Source organism: Salvelinus fontinalis, chromosome 41 (genome assembly GCF_029448725.1).
Source record: "Salvelinus fontinalis isolate EN_2023a chromosome 41, ASM2944872v1, whole genome shotgun sequence".
Lineage (NCBI taxonomy): Eukaryota > Metazoa > Chordata > Actinopteri > Salmoniformes > Salmonidae > Salvelinus > Salvelinus fontinalis.
Genome location: NC_074705.1, coordinates 23,755,382 through 23,766,556, shown reverse-complemented (window position 1 = coordinate 23,766,556; position 11,175 = coordinate 23,755,382). Strand labels below are relative to the sequence as shown.

The 11,175-nt window shown below is 43.2% G+C and overlaps 1 protein-coding gene across 1 annotated transcript; it reads left to right on the top strand.

Moving 5' to 3' along the window:
• Positions 1–5,594: 5,594 nt before the first annotated feature.
• On the top strand, positions 5,595–10,717 carry LOC129840584 (gap junction beta-2 protein-like). Its single transcript, XM_055908569.1, has 3 exons — positions 5,595–6,043; positions 8,923–9,445; positions 9,845–10,717. The coding sequence occupies exons 2-3, from the start codon at positions 8,961–8,963 to the stop codon at positions 10,206–10,208; spliced, it is 849 nt and encodes a 282-aa protein (XP_055764544.1). The 5' UTR covers positions 5,595–6,043; positions 8,923–8,960; the 3' UTR covers positions 10,209–10,717.
• Positions 10,718–11,175: the final 458 nt, after the last annotated feature.

Sequence of the window (11,175 nt, the reverse complement as noted above, 5' to 3'; positions counted from 1 at the left end):
CACAAAACACAAATTTTTCCAACAGTTTGCTAACTGGCAGTAAGCTGATACGTCTGCTGTTACAACCAGTAAAGGCCGCTTTACCACTCTTGGGTAGCAGAATGACTTTGGCTTCCCTCTAGGATAAAGACTTTACTCTAGTCTCAGATTAAAGATATGACAGATAGAAGTGGCTATAGAGTCAGCTACCATCCCCAGTAGCTTCCATCTAAGTTGTCAATGCCATGAAGTTTGTCATTATTGACTAAATTAAAACTTTAAAAACTTTAATTTAATTATTATTATTTTTATGCTTGAGTACGATGGCTCACTGTTCGTTGTTGGCATTTCCTGCCTCAGTTTGCCCACTTTGCCAATGAAGTAATCATTAAAATAATTGGCAACATCTGTAACGGATTTCCTCTTCGTCTGTGGAGGAGTAGCAAGGATCGGACCAATGTGCAGCGTGGTAAGTGTCCATAATGAGATATTTAATAACTCAACAGAACACTGAACAAAATAACAAAAGTACAAACAAACAGCCGAAACAGTCCCGTATGGTACTAACACAGGAAACATCCACCCACAAAACACAATAGAAAACAGGCTACCTAAATATGGCTCCCAATCAGAGACAACGACTGACACCTGTCTCTGATTGAGAACAATACTAGGCCAAACACATAGAAATACAACAACAGAACTAAGGTCAGAACGTGACAACATCAAATGGTTTTGTGATGAATAAGTCATTTGATTCGATGAAAGATGGAGTTGAATTTGTCTTTCTGTCCATAATTTCATTTAAAGTACCCCAAAGTTGTTTTTCTCCATTATTCTTTATATCATTGATCTTGGCTTCATAATACAATTTCTTCTTCTTCTTTTTTTGAGTTTAGTCACATAATTTCTCAATTTGGGGTAAGTCAGATGTGCAGCCAGACTTATTAGCCACTCCTTTTGACCCATCTCTTTCAACCATACCGTTTTTCAATTCCTCATCAATCCATGGAGCCTTAATATTTCTAACAGTCAGTTTCTTAACAGGTGCATGTTTAACAATAATTGGAGGAAGCAGTTTCATAAATTCATCAAGTGCAGCGTCTGGATGCTCCTCATTAATCACATTAGACCAACAGATCAACACCTCCCCCATAAGCATTCCTGTCTCTTCTGTAGATGTTATGTCCTTGTATTGCTACTGCTGTATCCTCAAATGAATTACCTAAGTGAGTCTCAGAAATGGCTAATATAGGAATGTTATCTGATGTTAGCAAGTTATTGATTTCATAAACCTTATTTCTAAGTTTACATGTATTAATATGGGATATTTTGAGCCCTTTCCTGGGTAGCATATTAGAGATAGACATGATATGGAAAAGATCAAACAAAGCAAGAGACAAATATATACATTCAGCAGTCCATTAATCAGTTGGTGTGTGTGTGTGTGTGTGTGTGTGTGTGTGTGTGTGTGTGTGTGTGTGTGTGTGTGTGTGTGTGTGTGTGTGTGTGTGTGTGTGTGTGTGTGTGTGTGTGTGTGTGTGTGTGTGTGTGTGTGTGTGTGTGTGTGTGTGTGTGTGTGTGTGTGTGTGTGTGTGTGTGTGTGTGTGCTGCGGAGTTCAAGCTACGAACCCATAGGCTTGGCTCTCTCATCCCTTCCAGGCTTTTGGGAAGGAGTGTGGACAATGAGCCTGTCATAAGCAGATGTAAGCAATGTCCCCACGCACTGTCCCCATGTCCCCTATGGCAGCTTTTACGGCTGGGATAAGTTCTTTCCTCTTCTGGCGCACAGCTTCCGGATAGTTCACCCTGGGAGAACTGCCAATTGTTCTTCAGGTCCAGGACCTCTCTGGTCAGGTCATCCATTCTTTTATTAGTTGACTCCACCAGTATTTGGACAAAATACTTAAAGCTATTTACTTGTTGTTGTGACAACTGCTTGTAGAACTCTTTTTGTTTGTTAAAAGATCCTTCCCCTGTGATAGAGAGACGCCACTGTCCTCAAAGGTACTCCCGCCCGCTTTGTCTTTGTCATGGTAGCAACACAGGTTAGGCTGTAACTCCTCGCAGTTCCAAACAGGGCAAGTTGTAGGGAAGATTGAAAACAACAAACAGTAGAGATCTAGATAGCCACGAGCCGCAGTCCCAGCTACAATGGCTAACAGCGTCACGTGCTGTGTTCAAGCCCTCAAGAAAACCCAGCTATTTTGATAGGTTAGCTGCTACGCCAAGCAGCTCCTCAGACCCTGGGTTGGCAGGATCACTGGACAGATAGCAGCGGTCCAAGCAACTGATGCCAACCGCGTCGCAGGATCTAAAGTCAAAAAGTAACTAGCTACTAAGAAACTTTTAAATAGACTTTCAAAACTTTCCAAAACAACAAACCGAGCTCTCCCTCGTTTTGCGTTCAACAAGAAGTGAATATACAAATGCTAGAGAGTGGAATTGGTGGAGGGTGGTATGATTTTTTGGTGAAAATGTCTTTCCAATCTTCCAATAGGGTAAACCAGATTTGGAGCCATCATATAAATGGGATAAATGAAGCAGAGAATCGTGCTGAGGTGACGAGTCCTACACTCCAACATGTGTGTCTATGTACCTGCAAATGGCTAGAGGTTGATCTTTAATGAGATCTGACTGGGACCCGTGCCAAGTGTGGAGAAGTGTGAAAAAATGAATATGCACAGTAATCTTCCTGTTACACAAAAACATGCCATAGAAATATAGATAGTGATCTCCACAGGACGAAAGCTCAGATTGGATCTAACTGATCTGAAGAAGTTCCAAAATCAGACAGTTATGCAGCCCTTGTTACATGTGCATGGAATGTGCTGCTTCACATGCACTTGTACAGAGACACACACACACTCACAGTCTCACTACAATACACACTCACAGTCTCAATACGATACACACTCACAGTCTCAATACGATACACACTCACAGTCTCACTACAATACACACTCACTGTCTCAAAACAATACACACTCACAGTCTCACTACAATACACACTCACAGTCTCAATACGATACACACTCACAGGCTCAATACGATACACACTCACAGTCTCACTACAATACACACTCACTGTCTCAATACGATACATACTCACAGTCTCAATACGATACACACTCACAGGCTCAATACGATACACACTCACAGTCTCACTACAATACACACTCACAGTCTCACTACAATACACACTCACAGTCTCAATACGATACACACTCACAGGCTCAATACGATACACACTCACAGTCTCACTACAATACACACTCACTGTCTCAATACGATACACACTCACTGTCTCAATACGATACACACTCACAGTCTCACTACAATACACACTCACAGTCTCACTATAATAAACACTCACAGTCTCACTACAATACACACTCACAGTCTCACTATAATAAACACTCACAGTCTCAATGCAATACACACTCACAGTCTCCCTATAATAAACACTCACAGTCTCAATGCAATACACACTCACAGTCTCAATACGAGAAACACTCAGTCTCAATACGATACAAATCAAATCAAATCAAGTTTATTTTATATAGCCCTTCGTACATCAGCTAATATCTCGAAGTGCTGTACAGAAACCCAGCCTAAAACCCCAAACAACAAGCAATGCAGGTGTAGAAGCACGGTGGCTAGGAAAAACTCCCTAGAAAGGCCAAAACCTAGGAAGAAACCTAGAGAGGAACCAGGCTATGAGGGGTGGCCAGTCCTCTTCTGGCTGTGCCGGGTGGAGATTATAACAGAACTATGCCAAGATGTTCAAAATGTTCATAAGTGACAAGCATGGTCAAATAATAATCAGGAATAAATGTCAGTTGGCTTTTCATAGCCGTTCATTAAGAGTTGAAAACAGCAGGTCTGGGACAGGTAGGGGTTCCATAACCGCAGGCAGAACAGTTGAAACTGGAATAGCAGCAAGGCCAGGTGGACTGGGGACAGCAAGGAGTCATCATGCCCGGTAGTCCTGGCGTATGGTCCTAGGGCTCAGGTCCTCCGAGAGAGAGAAAGAAAGAGAGAAGGAGAGAATTAGAGAGAGCCAAGATTTTCAAAATGTTCATAAATGACAAGCATGGTCAAATAATAATCAGGAATAAATGTCAGTTGGCTTTCCATAGCCGATCATTAAGAGTTGAAAGCGTGAGTGTGAGACTCACAGTCTCACTACAATACACACTTACACTCACACTCACACTCACAGTCTCAATACGATACATACTCACAGTCTCAATACGATACACACTCACAGGCTCAATACGATACACACTCACAGTCTCAATGCAATACACACTCACTGTCTCAATACGATACACACTCACAGTCTCAATACGATACACACTCACAGTCTCAATACGATACACACTCACAGTCTCACTACAATACACACTCACAGTCTCAATGCAATACACACTCACAGTCTAACTACAATACACACTCACAGTCTCAATACGATACACACTCACAGTCTCAATGCAATACACACTCACAGTCTAACTACAATACACACTCACAGTCTAACTACAATACACACTCACAGTCTCAATACAATACACACTCACGGTCTCAATATGATACACACTCACAGTCTCAATGCAATACACACTCACTGTCTCAATATGATACACACTCACAGTCTCAATACGGTACACACAGTCTAAATACTATACCAACTTTCTCAGATGAGCAAATCCCGTCTGGCTGAGGAGGACATTACCAGTTATCATCACTCTGGTTGTGTCTCTTGTCATGCAGCACCAGACCCCAGTGTCAACTCACCTCGTTGGTTAACAGAACTGTTGTTGTCGCCAAAAGGAGCCACACAAAGCCAGGCCTGTACTCACTACCCACCCCACCTCAGCCCTACCGAGCCCTGTACCCCCTCCTTCCTCTGCCCTCACCAGGGTTTGTGACCAGTGCCCACCCTTCAGCCCCTCTGCTCTGTCCACACCCAATCTACCATTGGGCATCCGCCCCCAATCCCCAAGAAATAGGAGATAACCGTGTGTGTGTGTGTGTGTGTGTGTGTGTGTGTGTGTGTGTGTGTGTGTGTGTGTGTGTGTGTGTGTGTGTGTGTGTGTGTGTGTGTGTGTGTGTGTGTGTGTGTGTGTGTGTGTGTGTGTGTGTGTCCTCACTGTGCCCTGCTGTTATCCTGATGGGACAGGATGGGGGTGATTAGGGAAACCCAATCTGGTGGGAGCAGTTTGGTAGTGAGGTATGAAGGGAGGAAAGAACAGAGTAGGGAACAGAGAGATGAATAGAAAGGAAAGTGTTTCACCTCATCCACTGAGCCACTCAGACAGAAGGGGAGTGTTTGGGATGAAATGCTGTATACTGCTACAATGCAGTTCAACCAAGGTGCATGAACAAACTGGATCTTGCAAGCACCTGGATGGGGGTGGGATGGGATTGTGTTGGTTGGGGTAGGGTTCAATGTGTTTTGTGGCGTGTTTAAGTCTAGATTTAGCTAAAAATTCATAGTGTGTAAAACATTCCCTGAGGTCAACATTTTGACCACATCTGAGTGTAAAGACATCAAGACCTGGTTTGTGCATCCACACACCAAAAAAAGTATAATCACCCAATGTGGGATTCACTGTTTGGTTAGAACCACAAGAAAACAAAACAAAACCTCTTTTGATAAACTGACTGAATGAACTCCTCCTCAGTCAGTATATATACACACACACACACACACAAATATATTTGAGTGAAGCAGAGAAAGATGCAGATCAGCACAACATCTATGGCTGGGTTTCTTATACATAGGAACATCAGCTCAAGACTCACTCAAACTGCACTTGTTGTCGCTCCAGATTTCAGCTCCGCCCCGAAACTGACGTCACGTAGGTGAATCCACAAGTTCAGGTGCGTCTCTGAGAGCGCTCAGAGCACATCAGGTCTAGTCAGCGGTAAATCAGTGGACTGCGTCTCACCCTAGACGGTCTCTCCCTGGAGCTCTGTTGGATCTGACTATGGCAGAGTGAACCAAGCAGGAGAAGTGGGGGTACATGGAGCCTCCCTGACATTCAGGAGAGAAAAGGTGAGGAAGACAGGTTGATGTGATGTTCTCTTCTCTGTCAGCTGACTTATTTTTCTCTATTTGTTTCATTAGATGGAACATTTTAAAAACTTTGGAGACGTGTTATGTAAAATGTATTTTTTGTTATCACATGATGGAGGTATTGTGGGGTTGAAAATAATAATTTTATCTTGCACAATGTCTTGAATTTACCTATCATAATTAGAGGTCGACCGATTAATCGGAATGGCCGATTAATTAGGGCCGATTTCAAGTTTTCATAACAATCGGAAATCTGTAATTATTATTATTTTTTTACATCTTTATTTAACTAGGCAAGTCAGTTAAGAACACATTCTTATTATCAATGACGGCCTAGGAACGGTGGGTTAACTGCTTTGTTCAGGGGCAGAACTACAGATTTTTACCTTGTCAGCTCAGGGATTCAATCTTGCAACCTTACGGTTAACTAGTCCAACGCTCTAACCACCTGCCTCACAAGGAGCCAACCTGTTACGCGAATGCAGTAAGAAGCCAAGGTAAGTTGCTAGCTAGCATTACACTTATCTTATAAAAAACAATCAATCAATCATAATCACTAGTTAACTACACATGGTTGATGATATTACTAGTTTATCTAGCGTGTCGATGCGGTGCACATTCGCGAAAAAGGACTGTCGTTGCTCCAACGTGTACCTAACCATAAACATCAATGCCTTTCTTAAAATCAATACACAGAAGTATATATTTTTAAACCTGCATATTTAGCTAAAAGAAATCCAGGTTAGCAGGCAGTATTAACCAGGTGAAATTGTGTCACTTCATTGCACGCAGAGTCAGAGTATATGCAACAGTTTGGGACGCCTGGCTCATTGCAAACTAATTTGCCAGAATTCTACGTAATTATGACATACCATTAAAGGTTGTACAATGTAACAGGAATATTTAGACTTATGGATGCCACCCGTTAGATAAAATACGGAACGGTTCCGTATTTCACTGAAAGAATAAATGTTTTGTTTTCGAGATGATAGTTTCCGGATTCGACCATATTAATGACCTAAGGCTCGTATTTCTGTGTGTTATTATGTTATAATTAAGTCTATGATTTGATAGAGCAGTCTGACTGAGCGATGGTAGGCACCAGCAGGCTCGTAAGCATTCATTCAAACAGCACTTTTGTGCGTTTTGCCAGCAGCTCTTCGTTGTGCTTCATGCATTGCACTGTTTATGACTTCAAGCCTATCAACTCCCGAGATTAGGATGGTGTAACCGATGTGAAATGGCTAGCTAGTTAGCGGGGTGCACGCTAATAGCGGTTCAAACATCACTCGCTCTGAGACTTGGAGTAGTTGTTCCCCTTGCTCTGCATGGGTAACGCTGCTTCGGGGGTGGCTGTTGTCGATGTGTTCCTGGTTCGAGCACAGGTAGCGGGGAGGAGAGGGATGGAAGCTATACTGTTACACTGGCAATACTAAAGAGCATATAAGAACATCCAATAATCAAAGGTATATGAAATACAAATGGTATAGAGAGAAATAGTCCTATAATTCCTATAATAACTACAACCTAAAACTTCTTACCTGGGAATATTGAAGACTCATGTTAAAAGGAACCACCAGCTTTCATATGTTCTCATGTTCTGAGCAAGGAACTTAAACGTTAGCTTTCTTACATGGCACATATTGCACTTTTACGTTCTTCTCCAACACTTTGTTTTTGCACTATTTAAACCAAATTGAACATGTTTCATTATTTATTTGAGGCTAAATTGATTTCATTGATGTATTATATTAAGTTAAAATAAGGGTTCATTCAGTATTGTTGTAATTGTCATTATTACAAATAAATAAAGAAAAATCGTCCGATTAATCGGTATCGGCTTTTTTTTTTTTGATCCTCCATTAATCGGTATCGGTATCGGCGTTGAAAAATCATAATCGGTCGACCTCTAATCAAAATAATAATAGATGTATTTTATATAGCGCTTTTCATTACACATTGAATCTCAAAGTCACTTTAAAAACAACTTATGAAGTGAATAAAAAATATAACACTTCAACTTATTGATATTTTATTATTATAACATGTAAACCCCATTGATGTGAATATTGGGTGTCTTCGAGAGGTGAATGTAACGTGCAGTTATAGTGCAGTTATAAAACTTAGTACGGCTATATAGTGCAGCGGTACACTTTTAGGGGGAACCTAAAAGGGTTCTTCGACTGTCCCCATAGGAGAAACCTTTGTAGAACCCTTTTTGGTACTAGGTAGAACCCTTTTGGTTCCAGGTTCTATATGGTTCCCAAAAGGGTTTGACCTGGTGTCACGTTCCTGACCTTATTTCCTTTGTTCAGTCTTGTTTAGTTGGTCAGGACGTGAGCTGGGTGGGCATTCTATGTTATGTGTTTCTATGTTGGGTTTATAGTTTGGCCTAGTATGGTTCTCAATCAGAGGCAGGTGTTTGTCATTGTAGGCTGTTCTCACTGTTTGTTTGTGGGTGATTGTTCCTGTTCGTTGCGTTCATTGTTTTCCTATGTTCACATGTTCAGGACTGTAGCGTCGTTGGTTTCATTCTGTTTGTCACTGGTCTAGCCAAGCAACTGTATTCAGTTCTCTTTCTCTGTCTCACTCCTCCTCCTCTCATCTCTATACTTCTTCCTCTCATCTCATTCTTATTCTTCTCCTTCTCTATTTATTTTTTTAACCTCAACTTTCACCCCCCTTCTCCTCTCCTCTCTCCCCAGAGTAGAGTGGATTGTTCCTGGGCAGCAGAGGAACAATGTGCTTGGGGACCCTGTACCTAATGTTTTCTTATCTTCCTTATCTTCCTCTCTCTTCCCTACAACTCTCCCTACTTCGATCCAGCTCTCACCCACTCTCCTCTGGTCTCTCCCCAGGGTAGAGGTGTGTGTTCTGGGCCAGAGGAGCAGGAGAGATGACCTGGGGGACCCTGTATGCCCAGCTGGCTGGTGTGAACCGCCACTCCACCAGCCTGGGGAAGGTGTGGCTGTCTGTCCTCTTCATCTTCCGTGTGACCGTGCTGGTCCTGGCGGCCGAAAGCGTCTGGGGGGACGAACAGAGTGACTTTGTCTGCAACACCCTGCAGCCGGGCTGCGAGAACGTCTGCTACGACCACTTCTTCCCCGTGTCCCACATCAGGCTCTGGTGTCTGCAGCTTATCTTCGTCTCCACGCCCGCTCTCCTCGTCGCCATGTACGTGGCCTACCGTCATCATGGCGACAAACGCCAGGTCCTGCAGCAGGGTTCAGTCGGGGAGCGTTGCCGCAGCGACAAGGCCCAGGCGGCCCAGGAAGCTGAGCTAGAGAGTCTGGGGAGGCGGAGGCTGCCAATCGTCGGGCCGCTGTGGTGGACGTACGCCTGTAGTCTGGTCTTCCGCCTGCTGTTCGAGGGAGGCTTCATGTACGTACTGTGTTAGCTCAATGAACCACCTCTATTACATACAAACGCTTAAGAATAAGATGTAGATACACTTCCTCAAGATTCATGACATCACCATGTACAAGTGTAAGATCTTAATTTGATCACCCTGTTGCAGGAGAATGTTCCCGCAATGCAAGAAATGTAAATCTTGTAGTGCATTTGAGGTTAAAAAGGCTAATTTCCACTTTGAAATGTCAGACATGATTTTCCCTTTACGAAAAATATATCAACCCCTACAAAAATGTCCATTAGTTATAATCCACATAATAATTCACATTTCCTGTTGCTGTAGGATTATTTACCCGCTGTTGCAAACTGGCTCAAATAAAGATACTACATCTGTAGTTCTACGCCTTTATCTTCACCTTCGTTCTCCAGGTATGCTCTATACGTGTTGTACGACGGCTTCCAGATGCCCAGGCTGGTCCAGTGTGACCAGTGGCCCTGTCCCAATGTGGTGGACTGCTTTGTCTCCCGCCCCACAGAAAAAACTGTCTTCACCGTTTTCATGGCCACCTCCTCCTGCGTCTGTATGGCACTCAACATGGCCGAACTGGCCTACCTGGTCGCCAAGGCTATCGCTCGGTGCCCGTCATCACGGCGCAGAGGGGGGAAACAGAAAGGGGAGGGTGCAAACTGTTCCTCAACCTCTTCCAAAGACAAGACTCTGCAGCAGCACAAGAAGAATGAGAAGTTGTTGTCGTCCTCTTCGTCTGGGTCCACCTGCAGCAAGGCGGTGTGAGGACGGCGGAGCTATAGACATAGCGTGCATATGCACACACAGACGTGGAACACATAAGTAGCCTACAGTACACACACAAACACACCGAATCATAAATATGTGTAAACACTGTGTAGTCCACTCCAGACACGTACAGAAGATCTCCTTCCCCGCTTCAGTCACTGGAGTCACTACGCCATCTAGTGGCCAATATTCACACATGGCCACTGACCCCTCACAGGTGAAGACAGGCCTACAAACAAACAAACAGACAGACAGACAGACAGACAGACAGACAGACAGACAGACAGACAGACAGACAGACAGACAGACAGACAGACAGACAGACAGACAGTTTGTATTGCTCCTATGGAATTGTGATGTTGGTAATGAAGAGATAACATTGTAAATACACTGACAATGGCATTCGTAGAATCACAGTAGAGTACTATGAGTAAAGGCTTATGCAATGACCTACAGAGGATGTGTGTGTTTTAAAAACTTGTGAAATAAAAATATTAGATATTTGATGTACTGTCTGATCATTGAGACCCATTTTAGCAAAGCTGCATTTCACAATTTGGGTGATGGTGGGTGGTCAGATGTTGGTAAATCATGTGGTTGTGTTAGTGGGCCTGAGGAAGCACATCCCAGCACTTAATCATGAAATGTGATGTAATATATATATATATTATTTTCAGATAGCACAAATGTAAAATAGAGTACAACAAAAAATATACAAAGTGCACAAAGAAGATGTTCAGATAGTACAGATAATATGGGAGAGGAACATCCAGTCCTGTACTTTAACTCATCTATATGCATTTAGGCCTACTCTCCAACATTGTTAAGGCCATCATTTCCCCCCTGCGCACGGAGACGCCATGCACAATTTGGAGTTCTGGTGTGGAATTTCGGAAGAGCAGGGTGGCAGGGTGGGATGGGAGGTGACGGCGGTTGACGGGTGGGCGACGCCGCCCCCACCCTC